The sequence below is a fragment of the Dermacentor andersoni genome, chromosome 3, assembly GCF_023375885.2.
Source record: "Dermacentor andersoni chromosome 3, qqDerAnde1_hic_scaffold, whole genome shotgun sequence".
Lineage (NCBI taxonomy): Eukaryota > Metazoa > Arthropoda > Arachnida > Ixodida > Ixodidae > Dermacentor > Dermacentor andersoni.
Genome location: NC_092816.1, coordinates 44,402,805 through 44,419,511, shown reverse-complemented (window position 1 = coordinate 44,419,511; position 16,707 = coordinate 44,402,805). Strand labels below are relative to the sequence as shown.

The 16,707-nt window shown below is 46.0% G+C and overlaps 2 protein-coding genes across 2 annotated transcripts in view; both read right to left on the bottom strand.

The window, feature by feature from the left end:
- The window catches only part of Pisd (phosphatidylserine decarboxylase), a 47,674-nt gene extending 36,030 nt beyond the window's left edge, over window positions 1-11,644 (bottom strand). Inside the window, exon 1 of the mRNA XM_050166666.3 lies at window positions 11,608-11,644. The gene's annotated coding sequence lies outside the window, so the exon portion shown is untranslated. The remainder of the gene's footprint in view (window positions 1-11,607) is intronic.
- Window positions 11,645-13,025: 1,381 nt separating this feature from the next.
- Window positions 13,026-16,707, bottom strand: part of Dna2 (DNA replication helicase/nuclease 2) — a 30,122-nt gene continuing 26,440 nt past the window's right edge. The window contains exons 15-17 of the mRNA XM_050166624.3: window positions 15,949-16,240; window positions 14,777-14,956; window positions 13,026-13,352 (exon numbers count right to left, since the gene is read on the bottom strand). Of these exons, the coding sequence (XP_050022581.1) occupies window positions 13,149-13,352; window positions 14,777-14,956; window positions 15,949-16,240 (676 nt within the window). The 3' untranslated portion in view covers window positions 13,026-13,148. The remainder of the gene's footprint in view (window positions 13,353-14,776; window positions 14,957-15,948; window positions 16,241-16,707) is intronic.

Sequence of the window (16,707 nt, the reverse complement as noted above, 5' to 3'; positions counted from 1 at the left end):
CACCCCACATGAACAAACACACACACAAAAAAAAAAGAATATGAAGGGCACTTGTGCAAAGCGCCAACATTTTGCGATGCTTGCTACGCCTGCCTGTCACGGCTGACCCGACGATTCAGCGACTTTCGAAATGTATATTCTTTAGTCGGGACGTCCTATTCCAGAACACGGCCGCCGCCAGGCGCAGTTCCGCCAAAGCCGCATATAATAAACGCCAGGGCAGTACCCAGGAATAATTTTCGGGAGGGGTTTTGCGGTCGCAGAGGGGGGGGGGGGGGGGGGGGGCGGTACAACGGTGGTCAGCTTGAAAGATTTCTATTCACTTAAAAGAGAAGTAGTTTAATGATTGGAAAATGTAGAGAGGTCGGCCGGAAAATGGAGCATCTGGCCTGCTACTCTACGTAAGGGAAGGGGAAGAAGGGAAGAAAAAGGGTTACAATGGGGTCACAATGATAATGGGAGGAACGAGGTGAAAGACACATTGCATAACTGTTATCACAAGCGTGGGTCCAGGCCCGTGTCGCCTAAGAAACGTGAAAGAGCACCCATTGTCTCTATCGTCTGCCAACTCTGTGGCCACGCGCCTAGCAAGAGGTCCTCCCACAGTGGTCTATTGGTTCGCTTACTTTCGCGTGTGAATCAGGCATATCGCTAACATATGGTATAGTGTAACCATATATTACACATATTGGCATGCACATACAAATACAATTACTTGTAAACCTATGTGAGTTGTGATGAGCAGCAGGCATCACCGCAGGAATAATTTCGGAGATTGTCAGGACCCGCCCTAGCCTAAAGCCCCTGCATCCTGGTCGGCGGAAACGTGTATGGAGGGGCTTTACCCTAACCCACCGGCATGCATGGTTACGGGCCTGGATAACGTATGTTGCTACGCAAGAACAGTTAGAAATCAGCGACGTGATCGAAGGCTCGGCGTGCTATAACGTTGGAAACTACGCGAGACTCGAGCACCTAGCTGCTGCGCATTAGGTAATTTACAAGCGCAATATAATGGGAGCTACCGGTCCCCACACAGGCGCGACCGTGCTCGACCAACCCCGCGGAAGCAGTAAAAGGCTGCAACATCGTGACTATGTGCGAGACGTGCCGAACGGATGAAACAAGGCACGGACGTGTGGGAAGTCGGTGGACAGTTTTACAGCCTGCCTCCGTAAACGTATTATTACATTTTACACCGGAATACCGATAAGGTGGACGTGATGATGATGCTCTAAGCTGCTTCCTTGAGACGGGGCAGTGGCAACGCCACTCAAGCTCGTTATTCTGATCTTTCTTTGTTCATCTAAATCTTTCTTTAAAATCTTTTTTACGTTATTTTGTCGACAATTGTCGACCAGCTTTAATCGACAATTGGAAGCGCAGGGAAAGTGAATACGGCGAACAAGCTTTGCAGAAATCCGCAAGGGCGAAGGATGTTTCTGAGAAAACCGTTTGGCTAGGCTTTGTAGCTATATGCGCTATGCCGCTCTCAGGTGGATGACACTATTTCCGTTTCATGAGGCTAGCTTTCTTTTTTTTTACTTAGCGTATTTCCGCAGAAATTGTTAGCTTATCATCAGCCTACATTAAAGTCCACTGCAGAAAAATGAAGAAAGTAGATCACTGCCAGTAATGTCAAATTATACATCCACGTCAAGCCAGCCCACCCTATATATACACAGATATATTCAGGCGACTAATAATACTAATAAAAAACGAAAAACTTAAGCGCGTCCTTACCTCCCCACTTCTAAAAGTGAATCGGAGCAAAAGTCAAACAGGACATTGCCTAATTTGAATAACCCTCCCGTTGGGCGCCCATATCACCGCTCTTCGCGTGCACGCATTTCGCGCGGCCCTTCCGCATGGCTTCACCTCGTCGCACGTCACGCAATGTTGTTTTCGCCCTGTACAGAGCCCGGGAATCTGTCACGACTCACAGCGGCCTTCGACATTTATTACCAGGCCATGATGAACCAGCATTAAACCTACAGCGTTTGTAAAACTTATGCGTCAATACCAATCCACGATGGACCAGCATTAAACGTATCGGCGTTTGTAAAATGCATGCGTCAAGACACATATGCGCCTTCCCCGACATTTTCTTTTAAACCCTCTTATCCAATCACCTAACAGAAAATTGCCAAATCTGCTCTTGTTGCCCGAGTTGGAAAGGCAGAAACGAGGTTTCACTGGAGTGTGAGGTCCCACCGAATGAGCCACTACTGAATGTGGTCTCAACGAGGACCCACTGAAATAATCGAACTGCTCAGGAACCTACAGCGTCATATTATACCACACCGCTCGGGCTCACGGAAGGTGTTCCCGAATGGTTCGTCTTCAAATATCAAATCTATCCTCAGTGAAGAATGCCTCCCCCTCCCCCCCCCTCCCCTTTGTTTTTCGAGCGAGAGAGCGATTGGGTGTATCTGACGTACCCTTTCAGTCACGAAACGTCGAACGAACGTCCATTTTATGAGAGGGCGCTCCATCTAATACGTCTCGCGAGCCTCGTGTCCAGCATTTCTGGGCATCGGCATGCATAATCATTTGCGAACTGTTGCACATCCAACGCGAAATCTCGCCGGAAAATTTGTCAATTAGCAAAGTCGCAAATCCCTCCGAAGCCAGAAGGATAATGTGAAGACAAATCCGCGTGCACGTGTACTACCCCCTCAATTTCCATGCTACAACTGGAAACTGCGCACCCCTGCGGCTACCGCGGACACTAAGTGTATAGAGCCATGACCTACGAGATCACCCCGCTCTAAATTGTGCTATATCATAGCCTCCGAGATTACACCCCGCGCGCGTGGTGATCTCGGAGGCTATGATATAGCACAATACGAGTTCGTTCCCACGGGAAACATTACCTGAAGCAAAACCTAAAGACACTGCGTCCAAGTTTATTTTTTCTTTTTTTAAAGAGCAATGGCTTTCCACTTTTGCCCGTTTCTTTGGGGTTGGCGGTCGGACTTGCCATGTAAGTCGCCGGTGCAAATAAGGGCGCATGCCCTCGCACCACCGAGTGAGGGGGGCGCGTTCGTCGCCGAACGCCAAGTTTTCTCTTTGATGTGCACGTTATATCACACGCGAGCTTTGATGGGTCTGAATGCTTAGGTGCGATAACGGAGCGTTTGGCAAGGAAGGAAAACGTTCGTTCACTCGCTCGCTGGTTCGTTCGTTCATTCGGTCGGTTGGGCTATTCGCTTACACTGACAATCATTGCCAATGGTTTCTGCCCGATGTCTTTTTCTTTCTTTTCTCTTTCTTTTCCAGTGAAGCCGAGTCGTTTCGTCTCACGATTCGAGCACTCGCCAACTTGTAAAGCGGAGAAACTGCGGCTCCAAGGTCGCAGCGCTTTTCGAGCGTCTACTCCCCGAACGGGAAAGCAAACGAGAAAAACAAAGCGTGGCGCAGAGATGCGTGACATGTACACGCGGCGTGCGGTGTTTCTTTTGTTTCAATGATGCCAACAATGCAGGCAACCCGCGTCCACAATGCGTAGGCGAAAAGGGGAGGGAAGGGAGAGGAGAATCCATGTCGTGCGCAGTGAAGCAACGATACAAGGCGGGTCGCGCAAATACGTCGACGAGACTCGTATCGTAGAGAGGGATCGGCACGCGAAGCGCGCGTTTCACGAGACTCGCGATGTCGATCGCGAGTGTCGTAAGAGAAGTGCGCAAAGAGCGAAGACGACGCATTTGAGGAGGACGCTCTGTGGTCGATAAAACATCCATCGGACATAGCCTCCGAAAAACAACGATGTCCAGACTGCGCGAAGAATACCAAGCGTTTGCTAAAGTGAACACGAAGCTAGTAAAGATGATTAATAATAACCAATCACTCAATGAAACCAATCAGACATAACGGTGACGACGTGACAAGTGCATGTTTGTTTGTCTTACTTGAACACCACATCCAGAAATACAGCAGAATCCCTTCGACACGAAATCGAGGGGGCAGCGAAAATTTGTTGGCCTTATAAGAAACTCACATAACTTAAGATCAGCTATTCCTGTTGCGCCAGAATATGCACTACACAAAAGAAACGAAGCAGCGTTAAAACCAAAAGCGAGGAGTAAGAAGATACTTTCGTTCGATTTAAATTGTACGTTTTATGCACTCTTCATTGAGCTGCTGAGTAACTGTTCCTCATATCCGAAAGTTCGTCTTAACCGGGTTCAGCCTTCATGATTCCGATATGGTAGTTGCGTAGTGAGTGTAACAGAACCGCAAATCGATGCGCTAGCGCTTAATAACCCTTCCAGGCTCTTTGTACACAATGCTAGGCTATGCTAAATCCCGCAAGTGTGCATTTCCACGTACAGTTTGAACTAACCCCGATGTCAGACTTGCTAGGCTATGCAATGCTAGGCTATCCGAAATCCCGCAAGTGTGCATTTCCACGTACAGTTTGAACTAACCCCGATGTCAGACTTCGGGTTAGAATCGTCACGTTAGAATGTCAACGTGCGGGCGGCCTTCTCTCCCTCGCACCACCCAAGCTTTGAAAACGCGCCCCTCAGGTTTAACAGTGCTACTAGCTGGAATGTGCCCATTTTGGTTATGGCAAGGTAACTTAGCGGGAAAGCCTGCTTACGGAATTTCGCCTGTCCGCTACTGCACGCGCCAAAACATCTAAAGCAAAAGCATTGACGAAAATAACGACACTTGAAATGGCTCGCAAGCATCTTAAGACACAGTTTGAATAATATATCATATATGCGTGTAAGGTGTTTTAATATGTACGCGCTGGCTCTCGGTATGGCATCATGTTGAAGTGAATTCTGGAACTTTACGTAACAAAACCACGACCTCATTATGAAGCACGCCCCAGTCTCCGTATTAACATTCACCACCGCAGTTTCTTCAACGTGCACCTAAATCTAAGTGTGCGTGCGTAATTGCACTTCGCCCCCATGGAAATGCGGCCGCAGCCGCGACCAGGATTCAACCCGCGACATCGAAAATCAGTGGCGCAACGCCATGGCCATAGTAAGTTACCCATGGCGGGCATGTCATCACGTAGCGGATTCACTTCTGTAATTCTTTTTCGCAGCATTTTAGATCTAGCGTAGATTTCAATTGTCCCAATGAGTGTTTTCCAAGCATGCCGGATATGATATAGACGTTCTCGTATCTGAGGATCCTGTAAAGAGTTCTCACGCGAAGTTCGCATTCTGTGAACTTGACAAGACTAGAGGTTAAAATTCCCGATCCGCGTTTTGCAACAGCACGCTTTTCGTAACTGTGAAGAAGCAGAAAAAAAAGGAAATGTAGTGAAACTAAGCTTCCAGTGGACATAATTAGCTGACGTTAAAACGGGATAAAAGAAGTTTGCTAGCTGCGCGGTTTTAACCGGCCGCATAAATGTTCGACACTTGTTTCAATGTACATAACGTCGTCACCAGGTGACGCAACGTCCCTTCCCGCCTTCGTCTTCATCTACGCTGTACAGGCCAGAGGAGATCCTCGGCAAACCGATAGAGACAGAAAGACTGCAAACTCCCTCGCTGTCGATTCAACATAGACAAAGACAAATTTCCCCGACGATTATGATAATCCCTAATGCGAAATTTGAGCGCAATTCTATACGTGTTTTCATTTCGCGATATAGTGGCGGGCGCGGAAAATCTGCCTCCTGCGGCACGCTGCAAACGGAGCGAAGTGTGGAGCGACAGCTTCGCTAATCGGGAGGTCGCGAAAGGCAGCGCGTGGGTGACGCGTGGGCGCGATTCACAGCAGCCGCCGCCGCAGACAGACAGACCTCCGTTATGCAGCGCTTTGCATCCATACAGACGACGCGCGCTACGCTGACGCCATCTCGTAGCCATCGTCGCCGCAGAGCCCCATCTTACGCCGCGCTACGCTTTTCTTCTCACGCTTTCGCCATACCTTCCTCCTCTGCTTTCCTCCTCGCGCTGTCTTGGGTATCGCCGCCTTTCATCGACCGCTGCGCTCAGCTTCTCCGCTGTGCTCGTTCGCTCGGTTACGAGATACGACGCCGACGCAGGCACTAGCGCTTAAGGGCTGCGCTATAAATAGAGTAAATAGAGAGAAATGCGATGGTCGAGGCAACCTGCTAAACTGAGCGCAGCTGTAGACGAAACAAAAACAAGGTCACCCGAGTACACATACAGCGCAACTCCCAGTCGCAAAGCACGGTTCACTTGGCATCCATTCGATTCTATCCTGTCCGTATCGCTCGTTGGGAACGTGTGATCGGCCTATATCCTGGTGATAACCGCGACAATCGTGCACCTATAATTAAGGCTCGAGCCTCAATCATTATCTGTGCCCAGCACAGGCGTTATATATCCGTGCGTCTGATAAAAAAGGAGATACGTAGATGGCAGTTTTATTTTAGTGCTAACAGAATTTCTGAAAGTCTCGTTTCAGGTCGTGCAATTTATTTGTTGAGCTAGATTACGCGACGAGGCGAAGATGCACGAGCAATCGAAATGAAGAGTACACTACGTCTACAGAAATCTCGCTAATCAACTTTTTATACTCAAAGGCGCCTATTGCAGTTTCGGGAATTGCACCCGTTGAGTTCGTTAGACATATCTAATTGGAACGAATTCTGAGATATTCGTTCCCCGTTTCGGTGTTCCGGTTTTGTTCAAGTTCCAGCAAGGTTCGCAGGCCACTGTTCACAACTTCAGCGACAGACAAATGCCAGAATGAAAGCGCCCACTCCTTTTATGTGAGAGGGCGCGACAGGGGTGCACGGCTGTAAAATTGCAGAAAGGAGAAAAAATCAAATAATAAAAAAGAAACGTGATGACAATGCACGCCAATTTAGTGCTTTCATTACCCGCAAGCCTGCTTCGTCACCTTTTCGATATCTGCGATACAGACAAAGGCGCACTTTCATTTATGACATCCCAGCTGTAATGTGCATAGTTTATCACGGAAGTGTGTTTAGCGGCGCTCATCTTGGCCTGTTAACGCTGGCGTTCTTATCAGCAATGAGCAAATGCACGGAATTAAATTTTAATGTAGGAATATATATAATGTAGGAAATTCAGGAAGAGCTGGCGTTTTCTACCTGTAACAATGAAATGCGCGGTATTACAGCTCGTCCGGTGCTTTGTGACCGTGCTATAATTCGACGTCACTTCTATATATATATATATATATATATATATATATATATATATATATATATATATATATATATATATATATATATATATATATATATATATATATATATATATAATTATAATTATTAAACTTAAATTTTTCATGTTACATGCGCAAGCTGGCAACGATTCCATTCGCTCGTTTCTATTCCCTTGTCATCCAACGTTCACGGTCGGCCGATCCTGGTGATAACCACGGTGTCGATAACGTAGGCGGACCACTGACGAAGCGTGCAAAGGAATAGCACGTGGAATGGAATCGGCACATTATCCTCGACCATGCACTCGCGCGCGTGTGTGCGCCGGCATCATGATTCTTGATGAGCACAGGTTGCGGATACAGAGCTGAGTACACACAGCTTGTATGCGAGCGCCTGCTCTGGACAGTATAATACACGTCGCGATAGCATTGCCGACGGTGATCGAGTGATACGGGGCCCCAGAACTGGGGTTCGACGGATTGTTTATTCGCTCAGACATTTCTCAAAAAGGAAAGAAAACTTGTAGAAGGATTGCAGAAGAGAAAAGGACGCGATCGCTGCCACCGCACCGTCGCCTTGCGGCGTTAAGAGACCCTACAGATGTGACGTTATCTAGAAAACGTTTGTGTGTGTGAATGAATGAATGAATGAATGAATGAATGGGGTTTTACGTGCCAAAACCGCGATTTGATTATGAAGCACGCCGTAGTGGGGGACTCCGAATTAATTTTGACCGCCATAGGATCTTTAACGTGCCCCCAAATGCACAGGACACGGGTGTTTTTGCATTTCGTCCCCATCGAAATGCGGCCGCCGCCGCCGGGATTCGATCCCGCGACCCCTTGCTTAGCAGCGCAACACCACAGCCGCTAAGCCACCGCGGCAGGTACATTGCAATTTGCGTGCGATTGTGGCTAGTGAATATGCATGGATATCGACTTGGGAACTAATTCTGAGCATGGCGCCAGTTTCGAAATATGCGCCGTCAAACTTGTTGTGAAAATGCACTGTGCTCTGCTTATATATATATATATATATTTAAGAGCAAGCTGTTTTATGCATTGGAGCACAAAAGTAACTGGAACGCCAGCATATCTCGTCGCACACATTGAACATTCATGTTTCGAAACTGGTGTCGCCCTGATAATTCGTTCAAAGTGCATACGCCTTGCGAACTCGCCGGCTACGATTCGTAAATTACAATATGCGCATAAAGTAATTAATTAACGTGTTATTTAGTGGCATTTTGTTAATTAGTTGTCTGTTCAATTTTTATTTCCCGTGAAAGTAATGTCCGCCTCATCGAGCAATTTAGATCAAGGGTTTGAATTGTGCAATCTGCCACACGCACATTTTTTTTAAGGTTTGGTGCAAAGGCACGACGGACGAAATAGGAAGACGTGCGCCGCTTAGCCATTCTCCGGAAAGTTTTAGGTTAGGGGACACAAGCCACTCGCGTCCCCTAATCTAAAACTCCCTATTTATACGGTCACGCGACGGTACAGCCAGCCGGGTACAGTCAGCCGTGTTAACCTGCTCGTGTCAGGGTTGCTTTCGTTGGCTCCCCCGCACTTGGCGTGCCTTTGTTGTTCTTTTTATAACGCCCGAATGTCGAGCCACTTGGCTGGGATTCACGTTACTGAAAGCATACAGGCGGGTATATAGGTAGGGATACAAAAGGTAATGAAAAATATCCCACAAACGTCGCTGCCCTTTGTCTGCTTGTGTCCCGCAAGAAATACAGTATTAAGGCGAATTTAGTATTTCAGATTATAAAAAAAAGAAGACAAGGAAATCGCATGTTACACCGCTTATTACATCGAATAAACCTGCAAAGAGTATGTGTGTTCGAGACGATGTTCCTTTTGTGCGAGTTGACCCCGTAAACATCTTCAACTGATAGCCAAGGCCCAAGTGGAGTCTGCGAGCTTCTTGCTAAGGAAAGATAAGGAAAGCAGCGTCACGAGGTGCCACATTTCCACCTTGCTCCATCCGCTTGCTAGAACACGAGTGGAAACACTTCTGTAGCGCGGTCTTGCCGAAACAAAAGCACGCTCTCGCGAACCTGCTTTCACGAACATCGTTTAGTGGCAAAGCGTGCACTGGAACCTTGATTTCGAACGCGCGCAGATGTTGCGCCGCCGGGCCTGCGGTAACGTTCTAGCGCCAAAGGGAATTCAAAGCTTTTTCGTTCGTAAGAACTGTTTCCCATTGGTCGGCCGCCTCCGCTAATAATGCGTTCGCCGTCACTATTGGCTAGCACTGTACTTACAAACTAGTCTAGCATTAAGAAGTGCTTTACGAACACGGATCCAAAAGTACTGCGGTGACCGGAAACGGTCACCGCAACGGTCACGGTGCCGCGGTAGCTCAATTGGCAAGAGCGTCGCACGCGTAATGCGAAGACGCGGGTTCGTACCCAACTTGCCGTCAGTTGTTTTTTCATCCACTTTCATTTCCATTAATTTATCATTTCTTTAGCTCAATTAGTAAGTACAAGTAAATTCCCCCACGTTGTCTTTGTTCCCTTCTATGATATATATACAAATAAAAGGGTACAACAGAAATACAAGAGTGGTATGAGAGAAAATTTACGTTAAACAAAGCGGCCGAGGGTGATGCTGAAAGCGGTAGCCTCAACACTAGCGGTGTACAAACATTTAACTGCAAGATACTCGGGCTAGAACTTGTGTAATTCTCGAGAAAACTATATTAGTTTTATTTTTAGAAATTTCTCACCTATACCAAGTTTTTTTTCTTTATTTTTTTCTAGCTGACCGCCATGCTTAGAAGATAACTTCCCAGCGCCCTTAGCTTCATTCAGGTTTTAGAAAGGGGCCCAATGTTTCGTTACTAACATGCGCCGCGAAATGGTTGAATGGCTTCGAAGCTGCGTATATACATACAATGGAAACAATTTCACAAACAGGCAGGCCTATCCCGCGTTGAATGAAACTGACAAGGAAGGTATCTTCAAGACTGACGCGCTCTGGAGTATGACACACGCGAAGGGAGAGAGTTCATTACACACACGCGCGCACACGACTACGATGTCCAAACGAGCGTCTCGTGTTTCGCTTTCGTCATACGCCCGGCACTTATTCCGTGCAACTTTCACTTCAACCAGAGACCCTTCCCTTCAACGGGCCGAGAACGATGCGTACAACACCATCAGGGAAAATAAATAAGGTAAAGAGGAAAGAGAGACAAAGCGAGAGAGATGCAAAAAACAATAAAGAAGATGAAATGTGGATATAAAAAAACGCCAAGGAAAATGACAGGGAATGCCCCTGACCGTATTGTGAAGCGAAGCGGGTGCTGCCCCTTTGCTATGACCAACGCGAACTCCCGCTGGGTCGCTCGCTCACGGGTACGGACGAGAGGCCTTGGCAGTGGCAGGCAACCACTGGTTGCGCAAAAGAGAAAAACTGCGCCGACACAGAATGTGAGAATGCCCCGAGGCGAGCGGTGCTAGAGTCACCGGAATTATTATTTTTTGAGTGACTCCACGCGGCGCCGATTAGCAGGGCCCCCAAGGCGACGACTGCGGACCCTGTTATTACGGACCTGACAGAGTGCGAGTCGCCGACTCCCTCGCGAGCCATCCGAGTGTTCTCGTCCCGCGAACGGCAGGAAAGGGTCGGACCTAAGTTTCAGGGGCTTTAGTAGGACCAAGGCAGGGGCCATAAAATGCAATACTCAGTACCACGCTGTACTCCGAAAGCTACATGGGCACGCGGAGTAACGAGTTAAAAGGAGGCATCTCTAAATTCTAAGCGAGTTGACACGCAGATGTTACGCATTATCCGTACAGGCGGGTCCAAAGGCCCCGAAATTAATATGCTCTTTAGATGAAGCAACAAAACAATGTCGAAACCAAATTAATGTCGCTCCGAGTGCAACGCTGCTGCAATTTTTCGGTCAAAAAGAAGCACGACATGCAACACGGCCAGTTGATAGCATTCATTTGACGAGTACAGCAAAAGGAGTGTCGCTGTTTACACATTCACAAACAACAACAAACGCTACCCAAGAAGACGAGATACGAGTAAACACGGGTAGGCGGCCAAGACCCAGCCTACAACTTATTCGCCTCATTCGCCAAATGTATCGTTCCCGTGTGGTTACCTTCCGTCTCCAGACCTGGCCAGCTAAGTACTGTAGCATGAGACGCGGTAAAAGAAAATCCGCGATTGTTCACTGCAGCCTCCGGCGAACGCAATAACACTCATCATGCTATGAAAACAAACGTCGGGCGGCGTGGTGTAGTCTGGAGGCGAGCAGCAACATCCAAGCCATTGCAAGCAGCGGCGCATTTCTCGCATCCCGGCGTCCGCTAATGATTTCATCACGTGCGGACAACAGCTGACATAACACGCAGTAATACATATTTCAACTGTAATCAACTCCAGAACCCAGTGAATGCTGAACCACTGCAAAAACTCGACGAAAGAGAATAAAACGCCACTCACCCAACATCAGGCCGCCATTGCGCTGATGATGTCAATGCGCCCAGCGCCACAAAAAAGTCGAGTTTCGCGGCGCAACTGTCGATGATGAGACTTCGCCGCACCCGATAAAAGCAAAAATGCAAGGTACAAGCTGCAGAACCCTTTACACTTGCGTAGTACCGCTATAATACACCTTTAATAAAGAATCTGTTATTTGACTTGCTTATTGCTGTCAGCGTATCATCGAGCCAACAAAGATCGGTGCCAAAGCCAGGCCCGAGTAAAAACGAAAGCGAAACCCCAATTGTCGCACCGGCATCGCGTATGTGAATGTATGCGCTCAAACAACCGGGCTACTTTCACTCGTCTTCCACTTATTTCAGGTAAAGTTGTCCTTTTGTTGTTGTTGCCCGCACATGTAACAATTATGGGTACCTCGTGGCACTGGTAAACTAGTGTGAGCCAGCCATTTGCTGTGCCAGCACATACCACTTTTACCAAACCAAAATTTAGTGCTGTAATAATACATTGCGAGGACTTTCTTTCTTTGCTTCCATGAAGCAAAGAAATAATAATAAAAACACCTGCTTAAGTGCACTCTCAGACAAAGGTACACCATTTGGGTTGATCTGCCACACGATACTCATCTGCCTTGCTTGCGTTTCCTTTCTTGAAAACGCCGCACCCGCAACTTTCCTGTCGGGAATGCTATGTCATGCTGATAACGCGCATGCCGTTTGTTACTGAGAAGTACCGGGCTCGCAGCGTTAAAGAAAGGAAATGCGGACTAGACAGATGACGTTTATTGTTGTGTGGCAAGATACAACCAAAAGGTTGTAATTTTGTTTTAGAGTGTGTTGAAGCACTGTGTACACTCTTAAGCTAAATCACACCCTTTTGCATGCCGTTCGTGACTTGGAAGTACCGGGCTCCCAGCGTTAAAAACAGGCAAGGTGCAGTGTTCATCCCTTAGAAACCTAGCTAGGTACCACAATAGATGCTGCTGCGATATTGCCATTGGTACAAAGACTGCACCACAAAGTACACTTAGTCATTCTTCTAAGCAGTAAAGGTGCTTTCTTCAGCGATCCCGCGGCCTACAACTACGGACCACTAATTCAGGGTGCTTTTATTCTATGTAATGCTTATTTGTAATAGATTATCTAAATGAGGCAATGGTCAATTTAATTAGCCTTTCACTTAACGAAACAGGCAGGAAATATTGCCTGCATAAATGTTTTGAGCACTGGCGAATTGAAAGCTACAAAATTTTGAAAACTATTCCCCACAAAACGATGCTTTTTTATAGGTGTAAACCTAAAAAGGTTTTTGTCCTGCTGTGGAAGAACATGCCACATAAAACAATAGTGTTACACCTTCAGGGACATTTGCACATGCTTAGAAAGTGTGGAGCAAGATGTGGACACACTGAAGAATAATGGACAGGTGTATATAAAATGTATATTAAAAGAAATGTCCATATACAATTATGTACACAACACAATGCACTCACTAGTGTCACATAAATACAGGCATGCAACATCCAGATAAACCTTGTGTCGTTAATTTTGCAGAACACTTTCTTTGTAGCGTGATTCATCTCCACTTTGGAGCCTCAAAAGCTGGTCTTCCCTCAGAAAGCTCAGCAACTTCTCAAATGGCTTGTATTTTCTCAATGTTGAACTGCTGCCAACAATAATCAACTTATGTCGTGCCCGACTCACAGCCACAGTAAGGCGTCTCTGGTCATTCAAGATTTCAGTTTCCTGCGACAGACAGAAAAAAGACATGACAAAGTCAATGCAAACAAAACATTTTTACAGGTTAACATATGGTCATTGCATATTTTTATTCTTATAATGTCAGCCTTGATACTCCAAAATGACACCGATTTCAAGCACATTGTAACCACACAAAATGTGCATGTTTGAGTTGTAGAGTGCTCCAATGTGCCCAAGCAGCTTATGAACCCACTTTGGGCAGCCACAAAGAATTGGACAGGAAAGACATGTAGGCCCTGCTTGACGAAAATCGCTGAGGATAGTAAGACATATAGGGACCTCATTTTTTTAAAATAAAATGTTTCTGTGCGTTGGAACTTGCTTTTTGTGAGTATTAACAGGTAAATAATGCACAGTCGTCAAAACGATTGACGGCCAAGCTGTCCACCCTTCTGTTGTTGTCATATCCCTTGAAGTGACAGAAACAAGTGCTAACAGACGGACATTATAAAAAAAAGTGCTCAATAAAACATTCTTTTAACTTGGACAGAAGCAAGCCAAGTGATGAAAAGTTTATAATGCACTTATACTAAATACATACCTCAAAGTGGCAAGGGTGTGCACATGCATGCAAACAGTTCAGCCTAGACAGACTAGTGCACATATTTTAATGTGTTAATACTGCTACATATAGGGTGCACCAAGTGCCATGCATCAAGATTTAAACATATGCAAATGCCACGTCGCTGGACAGAGCCAAGGTAATGTTTGCCGCCACTTGGAAATACTAAGATGAATTTTTGCAGTGTGCCTAATTATATAATTAGCCTTAATTACCTTCTCAAATACTGTAATTAGACGAAACATGTCAAGAGCAACATGAACTCCCAATACAGCTTTATTTTGCTAAACATGTGCCACATAAATGTTTTTCCGTGTGTAAAAGAAGCCCGCAAATACACACAAAATCGCCGCGCAACCGGCCGCTAGGGGCACATTTAATTTAATTATAATATCTGAGAAGTTTATTAACTAATGAAGACTAATTATGTAATTAGGTACAATGCAAAAAATCATCTGAGTATATCCAAGCGATGGCAAATAACATTACCTTATTTCTGTACAGCTACATGGCATTTGCATATTTTTAAATCCCGGTGCATGATAGTTGGGGCACCCTGTACAATAAATAATCTGCTGCTCTATTCTATTCTATAGGTATCTTCAACTTTTAGGATGTGTCGTTGTTGTGCTCGGACAGTTCTTTTTCTTCCATGTTTTTTTGCTTGTGTTCTTTTTATTTCAGAAAGGATTGTGTTTAAACGCGTATACTGTAACTGTCACTGATTTATTGTAACACCCCTAAGTAATGCTCGTACGAGACTTTAGGGTACTTGAATAAAAGAAAAACATGATTTCTTGTACTAATGTCATCAATCTTTAAACTGGGAGAGCACACAGACACACACCTTGCTATCACCCGTATACTTCTTCACACAGGAAAGCAGGACAACGCTTTTCTCTTTGCCCTGAAACTGGTCTACTGTGCTGATGTCCACTTGCACTAGGCGAGAGACTGCTTGCTTCAGCAGCTGCACTTGGTTTCGAAATGGGGCGATTACACCAACTTCCTCAGGAGGCAGACCACCCTATCATGAGGCAATGATGGCAAAAGGCAAATAAATTTATAATTGTGCACATCCAAAAGTGTTACCCACTCCCCCAAAAAAAAGTTGCACTGAGACAAAAAGTGGACAGCGAGCAATATACTTTAGCTATATTCAGTTTGTAATACTAAGAAAGAAAGGATGAATGCATGAGCTTTGCACACAGGCACAGGAATGGTCAAGTACATTACATACTAACTGTTGCCATGCATGCGTTCAGCCAATCACCCATGATTGTCGCAGTGCTGAGAAGCTTTGGGATAAGTATCAATCACTGGAAAGCCCAGCATCAAGCAAGTATGTAGAACCATCATCAACTTGGAAGTCAGGCTACTCTAAAGCCATATGGTCACAGAGCACAAGTGATGAGCTTTTAGCTACAACAGAAGACCAGCCAAGTAATGAAAGTTCTGTAGGTCACACACACACCAACACAAAGGAACTTCTTCCACAGAGCATGTGAATCTAGATTTCAGAATAGTCGGCTCGTAAGGATTACACTACCAACTGAACGCCCTCAAGTAAATCAAAAGCTTTGCGTATTGCCCTCTCCCACGCCTCTTAGTGACACATGCTGTGAATTCCCCCTCGCCCTTTCTTGAAACTTCAATGTGCCTTGTTCCTCACCTGTGCAGAGCTATTCCACTGCAAAGCTAAAATAAAGCACTGTACAATGTTGCCGGCACAAAATATCATAGGACTTCTTTCACTGCTGGTAGATGACACACGACACACAATTCAACATGCAAATTCTCGTATGACACATGAGACCCTGTGAAACTATTTCTATGTGTGTGTACAATAAATGAGGCAGCACAAGTGTGATCATCACCCTTAATATTGAAATATTGTACAATAGGTAATGAGAATGTTGGAGTTTATGGCACTCTCTGAAAGTGAAAGGTGGGTTTCTATGGCCAGAAGGCTTGCGAATTCCTACGCTAGCTGATTTACTGTCCTTATGAAAAGCTCACCTTTATCAAAACAGCAACTAACTGCAAGATAATTGTGACTTCAATCCCACTAGTTGTGCCCCTCCTGTCACTGGTGTCCTCGTGGCTTGATGTCAGTGCATCAGTGCACACAAACAAGACCGCTGTCTCTAGTTCTTTAGAGGTGGCCTTCAACATCCAGCAGTCTGGAGGCAGAACACGACCCAGTGTGGATGGAAGGTTTGGCAGTGACAGGCTTGCGTTTGCCACATCATCGGATCCACATTCCAGTTGGCCAGCATAAGTCAGCTTGTTACACACAGCAGTGATCTCTCTGAAATACAGATGAGGAATTTCATGCATACTGTCATGCAAAAATGAAAGGCATCTGCAACAAACCAAACTAAGACGTTGCTTTCTTCTTTTAATATGTGTCAGTGTATGTGACAAAGGTGCGATTAATTCTCACACATTTCGTTTTCGACAAGGTGCGGAATGCCACTGGGTGTGGGCCCGAGCAGCCCAACTGTGAGCCGCTCAGGTTACATGACAGCTGCGTGTTGCAGTTTTAAGGGGGGACAAGGTGAAAATAATCATGGTGTTTGGCCGAAAATTGTGCTTTTAGATTACGGCAGTTTCAGGTTCCCTGACCACTCAAGAATGTGCGAAAAAATTGTACTGTCCACACCAGTGTGGTCGGAAACTAACTTTTTTTTTTTTACACGGCTGTGCTGATGCGCAAGTGAGATCATCCGCTGTGACCGCTGTCTTCAAATGCAAGAATATATAGCGGGGCGCGGT